The following is a 20,986-nucleotide window of genomic DNA, read 5'->3' as shown; positions in this document are numbered from 1 at the left end:
GGAAATCGAGCAGCTACGATACCAGGTGGAGTCGTACTGGTATACGAGGGCGAGAAGGTTGGAGCTGAAGGATGGAGACAAGAACACTTCTTATTTCCATCACAAAGCGAAGCAGCGGAGGAAGAGAAACAAAATTGTGGGTCTTGAGGATGATGAGGGTCGGTGGAGGGATAAAGAGGAAGAGGTGAGAGGGGTGATTGAGAATTATTTCGGGGGTTTATTTGAGTCGAGTAATCCGGCTAACATGGAGAATGTAGCGGCTGCTATGGATGAGGTTATAACCCCGGAGATGAATGTGGTTTTTGATAAGGATGTGAGCGATGAGGAGATTAAAGAAGCCTTGTTCCAGATGCACCCCCAAAAGGCGCCTGGCCCTGACGGGATGACGACTCTTTTTTACCAACGTTACTGGGATGTGGTGGGAAGGAATGTGTGTGCTTTTGTGCGGGATTGGTGGGTAGGGAGGACAAGTCTGACGGAGGTAAATAGAACTAATGTGGTGCTTATACCGAAGTGTTCCGAATCACGAAGAATTACGGAGTATAGACCTATTAGCTTGTGTAACGTGCTCTATAAAATAATCTCTAAAACATTAGCTAATAGGTTGAAGGGGTGTTTGAATGAGGTTATCTCGGAAAACCAAAGCGCCTTTACACCGGGGAGGCTTATAACGGATAATGTCTTAATTGCGTTTGAATCTTTCCATGCGATGAAGCGAGGGGGGAGGGACGGGCTGGGAGTGTGGCTCTTAAATTAGATATGAGTAAGGCCTACGACAAAGTGGAGTGGGGGTTTCTTGACGTGGTGATGCGGCAGATGGGGTTCTCGGTGCATTGGCGGAGACGGGTAATGTCCTGTGTGTCCACGGTCTCACATGCTTTCCTGGTTAATGGTAAGGCCTCAGATAGCGTGACTCCGAGTCGGGAATTGAGGCAAGGGGACCCGATATCACCTTACCTTTTTCTCTTATGTGCTGATGCTTTCTCTTTGATGATTAGGAGGGCAGCGGAAGAGGGTCGTATTCATGGCTTTCGGGTGTGCAGGGAGGCGCCGAGGGTGTCCCACTTATTCTTTGCGGACGATTGTATCCTTTTTGCGCGAGCAAATGTTAGGGAATGCTCTGCCATAGCTGATATTATCAGCCAATACGAGAGAGCATCAGGGCAGAAAATTAATTATGCTAAGTCAGAGGTATTTTTTAGCAAAAAGGTGACGATACAATGCAGGAATAATATCATTAGTACCCTTGGTGTGCGTGAGGTGGAGCGTTATGAGAAGTACCTGGGTCTCCCAACTATCATTGGTAAGTCGAAGAAAGCTATTTTTGCGGGGTTGAAGGACCGTATGTGGAAGAAAATGCAGGGGTGGAAGGAGCGCATGCTCTCCTTTCCGGGAAAGGAGACAGTGATTAAAGCCATTGCCCAGGCTATTCCAACTTACATGATGAGCCTATTCGCCATTCCGGAGGGAATTATTGAGGAGATGCATTCGGTGATGGCCCGTTTCTGGTGGGGTTCGAAGGCGGGGGAGAGGAAGCTGCATTGGTGGGCGTGGGATAAGATGTGCCAGCCGAAAAGTCTTGGAGGAATGGGGTTTCGGGATATGCGGGTCTTTAACCAAGCACTACTTGCTAAACAAGTATGGCGGTTGATGGTTTTCCCGGAATCGTTGGTGAGTCGGGTGCTTAAAGCAAGATACTTTAAAAACAACACGGTTCTGGAAGCTAGGCGTGGTTTTGACCCGAGCTTTACGTGGCGAAGTATGTGGAATGCCAAGCCGCTGATTTTGGATGGCATAAGGTGGAGGATAGGGAGTGGCCGAATGGTTAAGGTGTGGGAGGATGCTTGGGTCCCTGGCGAAGGAGGTACGAAATTCCTAGCTCCAAATATCGAAGCGGATCCGGGAATGACAGTGGATGAGCTAATTGATGGCGAAAGGGCGGTTTGGAAGGTAGACTATATCAATGAGCTGTTTTTGCCGGAAGAAGCTAAAGCAATCCTAAGCCTGCCTTTAAGCCGGGGAGAGACGGATGATCAAATCTATTGGTGGCCGAATAAATATGGGTCCTACTCCGTTAGGTCGGGCTATTGGTTCGGGAAACAATCTTACTCTCCGGTTGCGAACCTCAATGTGGGGGATGGGGTTACTAGCTGGTGGCAGCGGATTTGGAAGCTTCAAGTCCCACCAAAACTGGCTCATTTCGTGTGGAGGGTAAGTGCAAATCTGCTAGGAGTGAAAGCTAATTTGGCCCACCGCCACTGTGCCCCTGACCCAATTTGCGGCGTGTGTGGGGTGGCAGAGGAGACCGTCATCCATGCCTTTCTGGAGTGCGAGTGGGTAAGAGCTGTGTGGGAGAGCAGTGAGTTTGCCGTCCTTAATAGTGAAGCGCCAAGGGAGTCGGGTGTTCAGTGGTTGGTGTGGGTGTGGGAGAGGTTGGATAGGCCGGAGTTGCGAAGGTATTTGGCTATGGTATGGGCGGTGTGGTATATGCGAAATGCACGGGTGTTTGAAGGAGATACGCCTAACCACATCCTTGTCTTGACGGGTTTCATTAGAATGGTGGAAGACTACTCCACTTTTACGCTGGAAGGTAGAGGAAGTCGTAATGAGCAGGGGCACCATCCGAATGATGCCTGGGTGCGGCCATCCCAAGGGAGAGTGAAGATTAATACGGATGCGGCAGTGTTTGATGACGGAGAGGTGGGTTTGGGGGCAGTGGTAAGGATTCTAAGGAATGCTCTCGGGGAGGTTTTGATGGTTGGGTGTCGTAGGGAGCGAGGAGGGTGGACTCCGGAGGTGGCAGAAGCAAAGGCGGTCAGTTTTGGCCTAGAGTTGGCGAGGCAAGGTGGCTGGGAGAATGTTGTGGTGGAGAGTGATGCGCTGGGAGTTATCAATGCTGCTAAGAAGAGGAGTTTCTCAAGGAATCCGACTGGTCTTTGTATTTCTGATATTTGCTCTTTTGTTTCTTTGTTTTCGTCGTGTTTGTTTTCGCATGTTAGACGGGGTGGGAATACGGTTGCGCACCATGCGGCTAGATTATGTTCATCAGCTAATACGGAAGTGGTGTATGTTGAAAATTATCCGGGTGCTATTTTGGCACTAGCGGAAATTGATTTAATATAAGTATTTTTTCCCCCAAAAAAAAAAAAAAAAAAAAAAATGAAACCTGCTAAATATGAAGAGATTTTGATGGTGAAACACAAATTCCCAAGACCTGCACTATCCGTTTTTGAGTTAAATATCTACATCTTTCATAGATAAGAGTATAATGTCTAGCTACGATAAAAAAAAAAAAAAAAAAAAAACTTTTTTTTTATCTAGGTAGGTTAAAAAAAAAAACCTTGTTTTTTATCTAGGTAGGTGACATGTATTTCATCTTATTATTTCACCCTGTTTTAAATTTAAACGAATATATCCCTCTTAAAATAGACTTATGGTTAGAAACTTAAAACAAGGAGTTTTATGATTAGCATTTCAGTAGAGTAGAAGTTTCGCAATATTGATATAAACTGTATGAGCAGGTCAATTAGTTTCTATGTGAATGGCGGCGATTATGATGTCTTGTTTTAACAGTAAACATTGTGGTCTTTGATAGCTCTTTTTCATTTAAAGAGTCATGACGCAAATTACTTAACAGGTATATCATGAGAGTTGCTACAGAACTTCGCTAATTCACCTTCGCTCATACCTTTGATGCCTTATCTTGACACTTGGCCAACTTTACATGTCATATCCTCAGTATATATTCACTCAAAGGTGTACTAATTTTAAACTCGTACAAAATTACACAAGAGTACATGACTATTTTTTCAGAGTTGTGATATAAGAGAGAGAGATGTATTTGAGGGTCATATTTTAAGCGAAGTAATATGGTATACCAATATAAGGATTATAAGTTAAGCAATCCAGTGCTACAATCATTACAATTTGCGAGTTATGTAGTGCTCTGATACCAGATGCAGTTAGCCAGCCACATAAATGGCTAAATCTGTTATTCCCCACAGCCCTACCGTCTTTCCAGACTCCACGACCTCTGTCATTGAAAAAACCTTCATTTATAGAGGATAGATTGGCCGAAAATGGAGAACATTGACAAGATACCAAGAAGTTCAGGACTCGGTATTAGTTAGGAATTGGCTAACATGAGCAAATGTGATTCCTGCATAACCTGGTCACAGTAATGATTCATGCCATTCATGGAGGTATCAGTACTAAAAACATTGATCACATGCATCTAATTATTCCACAATCTACTTCACCAATCACCAAGTACTTACAAGCCTACAACCTGCCATTAGGCCAAGACCAAAACAAAAGGCGCCCATAGCGTTACTGCTTCCATCTTTACAAAATCAGACATCTTATTAAGCCACATTCGACTCCTTAGTTAGGATATGTACTTTACCATGTAGTAAGACATAGGTAAATGTCCAAAAAAAAAATACCACTTCAGTAGCATGACGGGAGTCAACACACGATGCCTGGCCGTTTAGCAGAGTTGCTCGCCTTTTGTAACCATAACCTGCAAACAGAAATACACTTTTTTGGAAATATATTTTTGCCTCTCGAGTAAAAAAAGCTAATAGTGATGAATAAATTTGCGAACTTGACGACAAATGTTCATCTACTACCAACACCCATGACCCACCAAATAGAACATCATTTCAAAATGTGATGATTTAGAGTGGTTGAAGTCTTGACAGATGGATGTTCATAAAAATAAACCAGTATAATACACACGCTGTCAACTAACGCAAGCTTTATAACGCATAACAGAAGGTGTAATCAGTCATTTAGTAGTAAATCGAGTCCTGCAGATAAAATAAAAATAGAAGCTTACTTAAGAAGGCTTTAGCTTTGGGCTTTTTTTTCCTAACTTCAGAATATCTTCCACAGCCTTCTCTGCAGCAAATATAGTCATCTTTTTCACCTACATAGAAAAGGGCATTAAATCCCTCTCCAGAAATATTTGTTCTATTTCTAATCCTGGCAAAAGGGCAACAAGGGAACGACTACATTGTGACAAAGCGTGATGAATGTACCTCCAACTTATCCTCCTTTGCCCTGTGGTTTTGAGGCAGAAGACGAAATTCCTCTGATAGCCGCATACACTCTTGAGTATTTTCAGGAGACACAAAATCAAGAGCCACTTTTATGCAGGACTGTTAAAAAAAAAAAAAGTAAAAAAAATCAGTAGGCCGCAAAACATCAACCGCGTAAAGAAAACAATTAAAAACTTGTTACTTTACTAGCAGCAAAGCATAGAAACCCACTTCCAAATAAAAGATTGTTTGAACCATAACATGGCGACCATAACTGAAGCAATCACAGACCCTATTTGGTTAAAAAACTGATCATGGAAGCCAATGGTACCTTCAAGTTCCTAACTTGATGAGGACAGCCAACGGGAATTAAGACCGCTTCTCCAAGATTTTGAACAAATGTCCAAGGCTCAATTCCTAAAGACAGGATAGGATTCAGATTCAAAAAGCAGAACTGGGAGCAAGGTTTCACAATATAAATGAGTAAAAGACGAAACAAGGCTGGGCAAGAAAACAGTTGATAAATTCATGCTATCATGCCTAAAATCGTCATGCACGTACCATATTCCTCTTTCAGTTTCCTTTTGTGTTCTTCAAGTAGGTAGAACGTTTGATCATGAATAGGGTGAATGACCTAACACATTTAAAAGGTAGCACAAATAATTAATCCCCTATATGACATTTCCACCAACTTATGGACTTCACAAAATGTACTTAATTTAATCAAAAATAAATAAATTTAACACGTAGCCTTAAACTTGCCTCTTTTAGTGGTGCACAATAAGTGTGCCTAAACTCTCGATAGTGGGCCTTCAAAAAATCTTCTAGCTTAGGGATATCCTCTCTTCGGAAAATATCCCAAAGAGCACCTCCACTAGGCTCTGAACTTTCAACTTCCATAGAAGGACAAACAGATGCTTCATTGCCAAAAATATTATCAGGATCATCTCCTTCAATGCCTAGATCTGTTTCGCCATCTACTATGTTTGCCTTTGAGCATCCACTACTGTCATCCAATTGGGTTAAGATTGTTGACTTATTGCTCAAACAAGATTGGGTCTCACACAGCCCATCAGACCCTCGGTCAGTAGCATGATTTTCCACTTCATCCGATAAACCTGGTGATTTTATTTCTCCACCACAATTTTCATGGAGCACCTTATCAAAGATTTCCCTTTGGTCTTGTGCAGAGTGCTGCTTTTTTAAAGCGGAAATAGCCTTCAGTTTCTCAGGTTTCAAGGTAACTTCAGCAGTATGTGTCAATATATTAACCTAAATTAAGCCAAAAGAAACTGCAATTAGTAACTAACAGAAAAACAACTCAAAAGCAATACAATTCACGGTGCAAAACAATACTGCCTCTTTCAATATGCATCATGAGGATGAACTATATACTATTATACTTTATTTCATAAGGCACAATAGGGCCTTTTACATTGATATATATACTCATACATGGTTTTAAAAATCGGATTGGAAAGTGGTTGTGCTACGTAAAAATGGGGGTAAATGACATTTTGTGACAATGGGGTAACAAAGGCTTGTTTTGTGAGAAATTTCCGAGATTTTGAGGAGCATTCAAAAGGACCGAATTGAAAAACAGAAAAAGAATATGAATGCCATAAACATTTACATAATCGCGCTACAAAGGAAAAAAAGTCGAAAAAAGAAAAAGTTTTGTATAAGCGACAATTTTTGTTCAATTATCATCACAAATCAGATTTATACAATGGCAGTGCTCCCTTTTTAGAAGAATACATGAATAACTAACACTGAACTAGTGATCCGACGAACACCATCAAAGGTCATAATAAAACAGCATTAGGAAACTATGATGAGAAAATTGATATGCAAGACCCAAATCCCATTGGTTTGTAGAAATATGAGCTTAATATGATCCCAGCTAACTTCATGGTCCATTCATTTGCAAAAAGATAATAAAACGTTAGTACTTCCTCAAAAAGGACCAAGTTCACATTGTTTTCTCTTCTTCCCTCTTTCATCCATTCCCTCAAGAACGACTTTGGATCATTTGACATCATATTAGGAATGAAAGAAGGTTAGGTTAAAAGACAGAAATACCATTTATATGCATAGAGAGAAAGAGTGGAACTTTAAAACACATTCATGATCCTGGACCAACTTCGAGACACAATACCTCTTTAACTTCAATGCATTTTTAAAACATGAATTCTTCAACAAAAGTTACATCAATTGACTTTTATTTGTAGTTGTAATCACAAAGGAAAAAAAAAAAAAAAAGGTCTAGATCATTAGATATGAAGCTTCGATTGATAGTATTTCCCTTGCATTAACCCCAAACATGTGCAGGCTATACTCTACCCAGTTCTAAGCCCATCTTATGTCAAATTGACGCTAAAGATTAATAGCTTTTCTCTCCCAAACATATGCCATGTTTAGTGATGACAAGTCAGATGATTCAACCTCCACAGCTAGACATTCGTGACATGGATGGGACATTCAGACATTTCATTTTAGACCATAAACATGAATTTGTTTCATATCATAGCCGAGTCCGACACTTTGACACAAATCCATGGAGGACAGTTCCATCCTAGCACGAGCAACATAGGATATACATATGATTCAACCTCCATAGCTTTTAAAAACATTAAAATCGTGAGATTTAGACAATAGTTATTTGAGATGTGAATTTTTGAAGTTAAGCATTCCCCTTGCATGATAAGGCATTGCTAGTTTTTAAGACTCTTGCCTTAGATAATATATAGCGAACAATCTATAAGTTCTTTTGCATTATATCCGTCCATATATAATCATAAATTTAGAGAAAGAACTTGAGATATTCGAACAAAACTCTCAGCAATTAAGCTTGGCAAAAGGCTTGGCTATATGACAGTGTCTTGAGTAGTCCCTTAGACTATATTCAAAACTGATTTTTCATTCAAATAACTTTGAACCTCATCCGCCCTTCTTGCTTTGAATCTGTTGTCAATGATATTTGACTAAACGAATTTTGTCATATAGATTTCATGTTTTCTAGTGTTAGCCAAGGGGGAAAAAGATTCGTTCAAAATTCCCTTTCCCCCCTCCTCTCTTTCCAAGGGTTACACCTAAAATGGTATAGCCTAATGCTTTTGAAAGTGAATCTAAGTAAGACCTTTTAAAGAAAGAATTGTCTCTTACCTTTTCAATGACAATATGTAATTTTGGTTTTCCATCTTCATAACATTATCAACATTTAGAGCTTTGCCTTCTTCGATTTGCTTGACCACTTTACTCCAAAGCAAGTATTGCCTTGACTATCGTGTCTTAATTATAATCATTAGACGTAAACTCTTATATATCTTAAATCATTTCTATGAAAAAATGGTATCCAACAAGATGAAACTCATTTTTTTCAATTCTTTTAAAAAATTTTATACAACTTTATACTATACAAATATCTTTGTAAGTGAAGTGGTAATGCTTTTGGCTTTCCCCTGAAAGCTCCACTTTTGTTGCCACATGTGTGTGATTCCCTTTTTCATCTTGCTCTTAGAATTGCACCCCCATTGCAATCCATTGCGATTGTTGGTAAGATTCGCGTATATATGTTTTTTTACTGCTCTATGTAACTTATCATCATAACTTATCATCGGAGGTAAGTGTGTGTTGTATACATATGTTTTTCCTTATTAGACAGATTCAGCCTTAGTCTTTGATCCACAATTGATGTTGCTGGTATTTAAGAAGATATTGAGCAAGAAACTAAATGTTAGAAACAAAGTGTACTAAATTGGTAAGCAAAGTATTTCATCCTCACCCCAGTGCACTACCTCAAAGCTACTAAGTGCTCTCTTGTTTGGACATTGGTTAGCAAAGTGACCAAAGCCTTGATATTGATAACATTTCTTCAAAGATGTGGTGTTTTTGTGTGAGCTCATGGGTGCTTTGCCTTTGTCAAGAGTGGAAGGTTTGTTTTGAGGGGTTGGTTCATCAACCTTGGCCTCGGTTTGGGTGGAGTAGGGGCTGTTTTGGCGGCTGTTTTTATGGCGGTAGCTCTCCCCTTTCCCAATTTCTCAACTCTCAAAGATAGGTTCACGGCCTCCTCAAAGGACAACACTTGATGCATTCTTACCTTACTAGCAATCTTAAAATTCAAACCCTCAATAAACCTAGCAATCTTTTGTTGGGGTTGTTCATTGACTTCACATTGCAAGGTTAATTGTTCAAAGTCTCTAAGGTAAGACTCAATGGGTTGTTGGTCTTGTTTAAGTTGAGTAAGCCTAATAAACATGTCTTGAGTGTAGTCTCTAGGCACAAACTTATCTTTAAGCTTCTTTTTCAACTTAGACGATGACTTAATAGCCTCTTTACCATCTCTTCTTCTCTGATTTTTCAAGTTTTCATACCAAAGAGAAGCATAGCCTTTGAGTTTCAAGATTGCAACTTTGAAAGATTTGCTATCCGAATAATCTTTAAACTCAAAAACTCTTTCAATGGTTCTAAGTCAATCCAACAAATCATCGGGGTTTAGACTACTATAGAAATCAGGAATTTCTACCTTAACATCTTTATTGTGCTCTTGTTGAAAAGCCTCGGCCATGGAACCCTCCGAATCCGAGTAAAGCTCTTCATCTTGGACCCTTGTTCATCTCGGCCTCTCCCTCTTCCCCAAATAACACGACCTCTTCCCCTGCCTCGTGGTGGTTGTCCTCTTCCTCTTGGTGGTGTTGGAATGTTAGCCATGATAGCATTAAAGGAATCCAATATCAAGTCACATTTTTCAAAAAGTTGAGAAAGTTGAGTGACTTGTGTTTCAATTCTGGCAAGTCTCTCCTCATTTGTGTTTTGAATGATATTACAAAGAAAAGACTCTTCCAAGACTTAACACAAGGTGGAATGTGTTAAAAACCTTGCTCTAATTACCACTCCTTGGAGTGTAACTTTGGAGTGTAATCTTGGGGAATAGTCACGATTTAGAGCAACACTTATGACCAAGAATTACAGCTTAATTTAGACTCAATAATGGACTCGATTTGGACACTTGAATGGCCTGTTTTAAGGACCAACAAACAACACAAGGGCAGATTTAAAGCTAACAAACGACTCAATCAAACCAAGGCACGAAACAACCTCTTTTGGACGAAAATAAGACCCTAATTAACTTGATTAATTTGAATGAAAGTAATGGAAATAAGATTGTAATTTAAATGCTTCTGAAGTAAACATTCAAATAACAATTTTCACAAGGACTTAAAGCAACGAAAACAGAAACTTTGGGACTGTTTTGACACGAAACAAGAACAAGTAACCGGGATATGACTTAAACTAAATCACGAAGCAGGTTTAAGCCTTGGAATTAAACTGAAGATCACAAAGCAAGAGCTAATTCTGCCTCAAACAAAGGGGTTTTCCGCACTAAACAAGAAGAAAGTTGATTGAAAACTTCAGTTTCAAACTCATATTTTAATTCACTCAAATCTGATTTTTTACATGAGATGAGAGCTCCTTAAATAGAGTCCTTGTTACAATCCTAGCCCTACAACTAAGGTAGCATCTAAGGGCTCAAAAGAGTCTCCTAATACTCCAAGAAAAATGGCTCATATGGCCTTACAAAGCTGAAAAATAAAGACAAATGACATAAAGAGGATTGTTGGTAATTGTACAAACTTCCTTTGGCATGCTTTACTTATTTATCTTATAAGGACATCTTGGCAGTTGGTGGGGCACGTCCCTAAGGAGTATAAGACCCAAAATTGCAGCAAAAAGGTCTTTTAAGCTTGCCTAGACAAAAGAAGAAAGCTTGAAAGCGATGGTTGTACTTCTCTCCAAAACCGTGCCCATTGGACCACCGGGCTGTTTGTTCTCTTTTGCACCAAATTTAATTCTCTTCAAGACTTAATATCCTAGGCAAAAAGGCTCTAAACTCATCATAGAAGAGTCTTAGGCCGGAAAATAGAATGTGTTCTTAGACGGAATTGGAATTGGACCTCATTTTTGGAGGTGGCCCAAAACCGTGAAAAATAGAGCTCGGGATACTTGTCAATTTCAACTTCAATCCCTCCCTCTTCAAAAGGACATGCGATTTTTTCAAAAGGACTTGCGATTTGTTCAATCCCTCACTCTTCAAAAGGACTTGCGATTTGTCAATTTCATTCATTATCAGAAATAAACTTTCGATTTGTTCAAACCTGAGGCAGCACAAAACGCATCCAAGACTTGCGTAATGACCTTAGCTTGTTCTACCGTGGCTTTGCCAAACAAAATGATATCGTCAGCGTAAAATAGATGGGTTAGGAAAGGACCATCGCGGCTCGTTCTGAAATTCGTCTTCATGTAGTACTTTAAGTATCATTCGACACAGGCTAGGTCACACCGTTTCCCATTGTGACTGATAAAAGATGGCTTGGAAACCATCCGGACCAGGAGCCTTATACAGTGACATTAGATTAAGCGCACACTAGATTTCCGCACATCAGTAATTCCGGTCAAGTTTCCCACGTCCTCACTTCCTGCCAATGTTAGTTCCGGAAATAAACCACTCGTCAACCCCTCCAAATTAATGGTTGAGACTTGACCAGCGAAGGAATTTTTAAAAAAGTTCAAAACTATGTTTTACACCTCTTTGCAATTCCATACCCATTGACCTTAAGCATTTTATAAACCTTCAATACGATTGTGCTTCCTACGTACTATGGTACTAAGATGGAAAAATCTTGTATTTCTATCGCCATCACATTTAGCTTCTATCCTAGACTTCTGAAACCATAAAAGCTCTTCTTGTTTGCGAACCTCTTCCCGTTGTTGCTTAAGCTTCCATTCGTATTTAAACAAAAAATTCATCCCACCTCTGGATATTTTCTTTAGCACGCCTTAAAGTCTCCTTTCCAAGCTCCTTTTACGCTCAAAAATATTACCAAAGACATTTCTATTCCAGTCTTGTAATGAATTTGCAAACTCATAAACAAACGGAATTAATGGCTGGTCATTTTTCCAATTGGCCTTAACAAATTCCGAGAATTTATTATGACACATCCACGTTGCTTGGAAACGAAACGGCTTGAGCATGGCTGGTAACGGAGCAAAACCATTCGTATTAACTAAGATAGGACAATGGTCATATTGGTTTTGCATCAAATGACGAAGAGAACCTTCCGCAAACATAATTCTCCAGGAAGAATTACAAATCGCTCTATCTAATCTTGCCCATTTCCTTGTATCCACTATATTACCCCGCGCCCATGTGTAATCTGGTCCGGTATAATCAAGATCCATCCACTCATTAGATTCAAGTCACGAATTGAATTTCTCACATCTTCGCCTCATACTTTCGGTGCTACCATTTCGTTCATGAATAAATCTGGAGTCATTGAAATCTCCCATCGCCAACCAAAGACGGTTGTGAGAAGCAGCAAACGTTTCGAGGTCCCTCCATAACTCTTCTTTTTTGGTAGAGTCGGGACTCGCATAAGCCGCTGTATAAAACCACGGAATCTCCAGAACCCTTGTAATTTCAACCGTAATATGTTGCGGATTGTGAATTAATGGGGTGACAGTCACTTCTTCTGGACGCCAAAACAACCAAATCCTCCCACTAAAACCTTCAGCATCAACACGAGTTGCTCCTCCATAATTAATTCTATCACAAACTTGTTGAGCGGCAGTCCCACTCAAATGCGTTTCAACCAAGGCTAAAACTTGCAGTTTATTAATCCGAATGATTTCTTTTAACATTAATAAAAACGCCGCGCTCCCTACTCCCTGAACATTCCAAGGTAGTCGTTGGTTAAGATGGTTTGGGTATCTATCCATAACACTTTTTGGGATGTGGGGTAACGAGGACAAAAAAGCTGGTGAGAGTTCTCATCACCTGAGGGGTGACTCTCGCCTCCACGAGGAGGTCCAGTGATATCGATCGTGGGGATCGGACCACCTCGATCTCCTTTTCTTTCCATCTTGTGAACTATCGGAATTGCCACTGCCATCGATGGTGAAATCATTGGTGATGTTAGTATTGAGACGGAGGGATGTGAGAGTAATTGATTATGGGGATGTTGAGTGGTGAGAAGGTGGAATTCATGGTTGTTTGTCGTAGGTGTTATGGTGGAACGAGTGGTTATACAAATTTGATTTTAAAATGTTTTTTAATAAGAAATATTAAAATAATTATTTTTATATGAATGTTTTATTAAAATAGTGTTTAAAAATAAAATAATTATCATTTTGGTAGGAATGAAAATTATTCATCAAAATGGTGTCCAACTAGGCTTGGGAATATCCAAACCTAAGATCTAATCCAACACCATTTTCATACCACATGCATTCTCTCACCCCACGATAGTGTCACCGCCAGGGGCGTACCCCTCACCCCCTTCCCCCACCACTGCCTCTACCCAGCCGACCACACCCACCAACACTCTACCTCGTCAACGCCTCCGACGACGACCTCCATCCACCATCGAGCTTTTAAATGTGTCGGGACTCCCAGATCTGCTCAAGTTGATAGCAGTCTTAACAACAATCACCAATTCATCGTAAAGTAAATCATACACTGATACAAGGACAATGTGATACAAATGAGTAAATAATTCTCTATCTATTTGTTCAAAATACAAAAATTGATAAAACTAAAACCAACATCCAACTCCAGTATCAAACAATTCATTACGACAATTCTAATTCCTTTACACCGTTTTCCCTCTTTCTCCATCACCTTCTTATTTTTTGCAATTCCCACATGCTAATCTCATCATTTTCCAATCATGGGGCCCACACTTTATAAATTTAAAAGGGCCACAAAAACAACCACCTGGAGATGGGCTATCGTCGCCGGAAACAAGGGTGGACTTTGCTGGAGTAGCAAAATTCTGGTGGTAGCCTAAGGGACGACAGAGAAGGAGGCAGTCATACAAGATGTGGTGGTTGGTAATTTTCGAGGAATTTTTTTGTGATGAGGTGGCTGTGAAGGGGACTGGTCGGGTGGGATTACGGTGGTGGGAATGGTGGGAGATAATTGGGGTGGACGGTGGTGGTAGGGGAGATTAAGGTGGCGTTGCGGTTGTGATAGGCAATAGGTGAGATGAGAGAATGAGGGTGATGGGTGAAACTGGTGTTTAAGTGATTGGTTTGGAATTCCCGAATCTAGTTGGACACCATTTTGATAAATAATTTTCATTCCGAACCATAATGACAATTATAATATATTTGGACATTATTTAGAAAAAACACTTTTTATATTCATTGTTCAAATATAATATAAAAATAATATTATTTTAAAAATATTCTTGAGTTATTTTTTATACATCAGGTCCAACGGGTCGGGTGGGGTTTCAAACTTTCAACCCTAAAATAACTCATCATTTCAGGTTTAGGTCATTTTGGGTCGCGGGTCAAGGTTTACGGGTCTTCGACCCTAAAAACCAGGTCGGGTCATGTTTTAACAAGACTAGTCCCATCCCCTTAACGCATATGTTTGTCTCCTTCCTACCCCCTCCCAACATTAACGGATAAGAGGCGGGAGGGATGAGGTGTCAAAGGTGGGTTTATATAACGTGTTCGGAGTGAAGTGTAAGTGTAGGTGTAGGTGTAGGTGTAGGTGTAGGTGTAGGTGTAGGTGTAGGTGTAGGTGTAGGTGTAGGTGTAGGTGTAGGTATAGGTTGTAAGCACATGAAGTGGAGTTGTGAGGGAGGTATAGGCGAGTTGAGTTAGACTTTGCTTATGTTAGTTTATTTGAATTTATGTCCACATGCCACTTCTTTTAGTCATATAATACTACCTCCTAAAATAACATGCCTAAGTGTTGAGATCGTGTAATTCCGGGGCAAGTAATACAGATCTTATAGCAATAGGTGTTTGAAGTCGAAAGAATTACTCATTTTTTGAGCAACTGCACAGTTCCCCTGTTGCCAAGCCGATATTTCCATTGAAATTGTTTCACAAGTAATGTGGCAAAAAAGTTAAAAACTATTCAGTTTTCACATATTACTTAAAATAATCAGCAAAAAATTAAAGATCAGAAATGGGCATACCGCATCCGACATATCACAATGAAGCTTTGTAACTGAATCGCCACGGCCTAGCTCTTGAGAGAAACCATATGCAATATAAGTTTTTGGGCCCATGTCAGGCTTCAGGTAACCTGGAGGCCACTTGGCAGCTAGATTCAGAACTCCATCCCTGGGATGCATATACTCTTTAAATGGCAATGCTCTAATGAATTCAGCACCATGGCGAGGCAAACGCTCCTCAAACATACCATCCGGTGGCCAATCTTTCAATTTTAATACGAGGGGCCAATCCAATTGATCAAAGTGTCCTGTTGTATACCCCGTAAAAAACTTGTGAACATTGATATCGACCTACAGTAGAATAAACAGTCAGGCTATTAGTGGTGGACTTGATAGATGCAAAAGAGCAAATGATGAAAATGTTAAATAAGGGAAGTCAAAACAATATTGACACAGAAACGCCAAAAACTGACAAAAAATAGGACTGAGGAACGCAAAGGCAGTAGTATGAATCTTATAATGTTAAGAGTCATGTAATATCTAGACTTCTTAAGCAATCAGACTATTTACTTTAGGCAAATTTAAATGGATGTAACTATTCCTAGAACTAGGGTTCTAGGCAATCATTTCAGATTCATCATGGTTCATATTTGCTCCATATGTCATAGAGGGTGGTCCAATTTGAGTTTAGTTTGTTTAATGTCTTTTAAGAGTCCAACTGTGTCAGGGTACGGATTTCATCATGGGATACAAGAACCATGAGTTATATCAAACCAAAGTTAAAAACAAGGAAAATATAACTAATCTGTCATTCTTGTCCTTTTTGTTCCTTTCACATGATATAAATAAACAATGGAGGGAATATACCAGGTTGAAATAGGGTTGTTCAAACGGGGTTCAAGTCAATCATTCCAGATTCACCATGGTTTAGATTTGCTCCATATTGAGTCAATATTAAGCTACAGTTTTGAAAAAGATAATTTGGTAAAGGGAGCATCTGCGTCCACTATTTATGCCAAGTAAATATAAACTTAAACTTATAGTACATGTATATCTCAGTTGCTACCTTCTAATCCAACACATCTTTTCAGTCTAATTAGCCTACGCGTTTGAGTTTCTTTCACAAGTCTAACTAAGTGCATATTAATTACATGAAAGCATCTAAAAAATATTACTGGCCATAGCAAACACACAACTAGACACCTATCAGATCATAGAGCCAGGTTCAACAAACACCAATAAGAATACTATTGCTGGTAACTGGAGACGGGGAATGCGGGAAACAGGCTTTAACAAATTTAATAATGAAAAAAGAACATACAAAGCAAGCAAAAGGTTTAAGTATTCACCTCACACCACTCCAAGCAAGAAATAGCTTTCACATCCAGTAGCGTAGAATGATTCAGATTCTTAATTTGACGAACAGCACGCCACATGACTAATGGTTCCCAACTTAAACCAGGGGTAGTTTCCAGAACACTTCGTACAATTACGGGTTCTCCCTGAGCCCAATGTTTCTGGAAATGCTTCAAGTCTCCCTGCTGAATATCCCTTGCATCTGGACAATACAAATAATTGTCCTTGCTACCCTCTCTTGAGGCACATTTTCGCATATTACATTCTGAAACACCATCAGGTGATGAATCAGAACATGAAGATAAATTAAAGGCTTCAGCTAGACTTTCCTTTCCAGAACCAGTTACAATTTTTTCTACTGTATTAATTAACCCTGAAACCCGGTCTTCAGACAAGATAGACCTCAACTGAAGAATTTGGCTGCCGCACCCTTCTAATTCGCGTGGTGCACACAGTATCCTGCCCCTTTCATCTGCTTTCCATTCAGCCTTTGCCTTGTTTTTATCATCAGGATGAAACTTAGGAACATCATCGCTTCCACTCACGCTATCCGATTGGGCAGTCCCCCCTTGACTCCTATTTTTTCTAGCTGACCTTGGGTGTTTAGTCTGTGATGGGGCAGCTTTACCGCCATGCAAATATTCAAAACCTGGGTCAACAAACTCAATAATAACTTCTTCGTAATCCTTTAGCTGTCCAGCACGAATGTCCCGGCAACAAGCGAGACACAAATCATATGTACAAGAAGGGCAACTTCTGTGGAAATCGAAAATGGAAGTTTTGCAGTTGTTACTGCACAACAGAAGAAAAATTCAGGCCTAAAAGAGGTAAATAAGTGTCATCAACTAATAAAACAAAATTTTAGTAACGTGTGAGATTTACCAGAATACACGCTCGTCTCTGCTGCAATCTGCCATTGGAATGTTGAATTCAGTAACTGGAACACCTACATGGACGGAAACCAATTATATAAACACTTAAACAGGTACCAAGTCTAAAATTAATCCATATTGAGACAAACAAAGGAAATATATATGGACATTAGTGCAGCAGAGTATGAGATGGGCCTACATGCAAAGTTCTAACTCGGTACTGAAACCCAATCATTAAAATTAGTGGTCATATATCGTCATCAATACAAATCTATTTTCAGGGAATGAATGTTCTACTCTAATATTAATAACAAGTTTCACACACAGAACATACAAGAAACATTTTGAACCCCAGGCATTACAACAAGTTTCACTGAGACAAATTTTAGCGTCTACTGGCACAAAAAGAAAATATAGCAATGCATCAACAATAAGAGGCCATAACCGCACATATGGCCAATAGAGGGCAATCGCTAGGACAGAAAAATGCGGAAATGTTGAATACATAGCCATAACCAGCACCAATTATACCATGAATATTGGCTTCAATTTCCTTCTCCAACATCTGTTCCTTATTAATTTGCTTCAGAAGTGGTAAAATAGTCCTCAATAGCTTTTTGGAGTGCTCAATATTTTCTTCAACACTAATTTTAAATTTACCGCCCATGACATTCTGCACAAGTCAATCTACATGTCAATTTCAATTATAATTATCTATAAAGAAAACAAGATATCATGGCTAAGCTGGAGAATGCACCTTGACAGGCCCCACCATACGCAAGCAAGCCTTGCAATTGCAATTGTGAAGGCAAACTGGGCAGGCTTCAGCAATCTGATCCTCTGTCATTCGTGGATACCTGCTTGATACAATTAGCATCATTAGAATTGCAACATGCATACTAAGGAGAAATCTATTCATATACACAGGTAATTTGATAAGCCAAACTAACAGCTTATCTAATGATACTAAACAAAAGGGACTGGAAAAGCAAGAATGTGAGGCAAAGTAACATAATTGATGCATACTATTAGCAAACAAGTCTTAAAATGCTTATCTCGAAACGTTGAGATTAGCAATGTGAGATGGTTGAATTGTATGCATAGAAAAATGCTCACTTAATAGAAAGACACAAATCCACCATTCACAATGAAACAGCCTTAACAACATTAGAAAACAATTACAAATAAGCACCAGAAGTGTTCTTTACGAAAACAGCACCATGTAAATTTTACTTCCTACAACGCATAACTCCTCCAGAAAACGATTCATTCCTAAAAATTGCAGATTACAAAACATGGTTAAAGCAACATATCACATAAGAACATTAAACAAATAAACATCTACCAAAATACAATTAGTAGAAGCAAAAAAGAGAGTAAGATGACAAACCAATTTCCGATGCAGTGAACGCAATAGCGCTTGGTTTTACACTTGGTGCACCTAACCACTCTACCCTTGTCATTCCTCTGGCACTGGTGACACATTGTAGAATCAATCTTAATCCCCTGTCAACCATACGTACAAACAATTCATCACATTCATGAAACTCAATTAACACAAACAAAAAGACTAATCTTATAATAAAATTACTCCGTATCATACATACATTCTCATCAAAAATGAAACTTTTCTTATTGGTTTTCTCCGAGTATGAGACCGCGCCAGCACTCCTCCTACTCCTTTCATTAACACCATCATCATCTTTATCAACATCGTTTTCAGAAACACCTGGTGTGCTCTCCTTGACTTTCTTCTTAATATTTTTCTTCGCTTTACCAGTGTCTTCAGCTTCATCATTTTCAGAAACACCTGGTGTGCTTTCCTTGACTTTCTTCTTTGTATCCTTTTTCTTCACATTACTTGTCTCCCCAGCTTCATCACCAGTCACCTTCGTCTTCCTTCCTCCTTTTCGCCGTCTCGCCCTCTTCTGCTCCTCGTCGTCATCATCGAAATAAGCAATTACTTCAGGATTTAACCCCTTTGCGGCACATCTACGAGGTCGTTTCCTCCCCAAATCACCATCACCCAAAATCTCTTCATTTCCCTTGCTCTCTGCTTCACCTTTATCGGTAATTTCATCATCTTCCTCTTTAGGGTTTTCTCTATGTTCTTCAATTCCGTTTTCTTCTTTAGGGATTAAAACAGCAGGATCGTCAGCAATCTTACCCTTCTTATTAGAGTCTTCTTCAATATCTTGATTTCCGTTTTCTAATTTGGGAATTACAACAGCAGAAGGATTACCATTACCATTACCATCTTTGTTTTTCGCCCTTTTCCTCTCATAAACTTTGGCAATTACTTCGGTTTTTCGCTTGATATCATCATCAACCATTTCCATTGAATTTGAATTTGAATTTTCTTCAATCTTTGTTTCCATTATTTTTTTCTAATTAGGGTTAATATTAGAGAGAGAAAGAGAAAGGGTATATGTAAAAAGGGGAATTAGGGTTTGAGGGTTGATATATAGGGAAAGGTAACGAGAAAAAAGGGGGAAGAATTCGAAAAGATCCCGCCAAAAAGATGGATTGGAATTAATGCGTGATGACTATTGAACTGAAACTGACTAAATATGGAGAGATTTTGATTTTTGAAGATGAAAAGAGATTTGTTTCTGCACGCAATTCAAACTTCAAGCATTACTGTGGGCTGCAACGATGGATTTTCGACTAGATAGATACTCTAATATAGTTTTTGTTTCTAAAATTAAATCCTATGCTTGTACTCTTTGCTGTCAGCAACTCAGTATTGATGTCAATTCGGTTCAGATTAAGGTTGCGTATATCTGAACCATTTTTATCAGCGTTTTTCTGCAGTAGTGTGGTGTGATTAGCATTTCAGCAGTACAGCAGTTTTGCGATGTTGATATAATTATATGAACAGGTTGCGTATATCTAAATTTTCTTTTTTTTTTACGTTGTTTGCATTCATGCGGTTAGTTTTATGTGAATGTTTGTTAAAGTGTCTGATTTTGATAGTTATTTCGATTATAATTGTGTGTTTTGACAACTCTTTTGCATTTAAAGAGTCATGTTAATACACTTTGAACTAATGTAATTTTTGAGTGTAAGGGGTTGTTTGGTTGACACTTGAATAACACATGAATTGAAAAATCCCATGAATTGCAAAACCTGGGTTGTTTGGTTGCCATATTTTTTGGGAAATTGAGTAATTAGAAGTTCTCAGTTCATTGGAAGTTACCATGGAATTTAATACCTACATGAGCAACCAAACACCTTTGCTAAATTCACCCGAATTGGATGCAGGAACTTAATTCCCATGAAATTGAAGTTCCTAGAAAAGTAAGTTTCTTGATTAACCAAATGAATCCTAAGTTGTGCAAAATAGCAGGTAGTTTGGTTGGAAATTTATTAAAAAAGTTTGTTACCGTTGTAAAACACAAGTTTATGAACTATAGGCTGAGGCTTTATATCTAATTCAATTTCAAAAGTAGTGTACTCTTTTTACATGGTATCAGTCGTCGTGAAACAAATTCAATTAAAAATTCGTCATCTTCCTCGTATGATTCCTATGGTGAATTGGTGATTCCTTTTTTTGTCATCTGATGATCAACCGTTTTTCAACTATTGGTTACTCCCATTTTCCTTTGCCATGATTTTCCAGGCTAAAAGCAAGATTTGGCTATCACTTAGGCATCTAAAAACAAAGCAAAATTTCTTGATGGGTCTTGCCAAATGCCTCCTAGCTCCAATGGGAGACAAGAAACATCATCAATGAATACGCTGT

At 39.1% G+C, this 20,986-nt stretch overlaps 1 protein-coding gene across 1 annotated transcript; it reads right to left on the bottom strand.

Moving 5' to 3' along the window:
• Positions 1 to 4,143: 4,143 nt before the first annotated feature.
• Positions 4,144 to 20,077, bottom strand: LOC141597399 (lysine-specific demethylase JMJ26-like). Its single transcript, XM_074417856.1, has 13 exons — positions 18,849 to 20,077; positions 18,632 to 18,747; positions 17,999 to 18,098; positions 17,773 to 17,914; positions 17,252 to 17,315; positions 16,363 to 17,161; positions 15,035 to 15,364; positions 5,805 to 6,314; positions 5,604 to 5,676; positions 5,374 to 5,459; positions 5,043 to 5,162; positions 4,841 to 4,930; positions 4,144 to 4,522 (listed from the first exon to the last, which is right to left on the bottom strand). The coding sequence occupies exons 1-12, from the start codon at positions 19,617 to 19,619 to the stop codon at positions 4,841 to 4,843; spliced, it is 3,201 nt and encodes a 1,066-aa protein (XP_074273957.1). The 5' UTR covers positions 19,620 to 20,077; the 3' UTR covers positions 4,144 to 4,522.
• Positions 20,078 to 20,986: the final 909 nt, after the last annotated feature.

This window comes from Silene latifolia, chromosome 1, assembly GCF_048544455.1.
Source record: "Silene latifolia isolate original U9 population chromosome 1, ASM4854445v1, whole genome shotgun sequence".
In the NCBI taxonomy this organism is placed as follows: Eukaryota; Viridiplantae; Streptophyta; class Magnoliopsida; order Caryophyllales; family Caryophyllaceae; genus Silene; species Silene latifolia.
Note: the sequence above shows the minus strand (reverse complement) of the source record. Positions and strands in the feature narration are given on the sequence as shown.

Coding starts and splice junctions, on each gene's coding strand:
- LOC141597399 (XM_074417856.1), bottom strand. CDS start 19,619: ATGGAAACAAAGATTGAAGAAAATTCAAATTCAAATTCAATGGAAATG. Junction 18,748..18,848: donor GTTTCATTTTTGATGAGAAT/GTATGTATGATA, acceptor TATGGTTGACAG/GGGATTAAGATTGATTCTAC. Junction 5,460..5,603: donor GAAACTGAAAGAGGAATATG/GTACGTGCATGA, acceptor TCCTGTCTTTAG/GAATTGAGCCTTGGACATTT.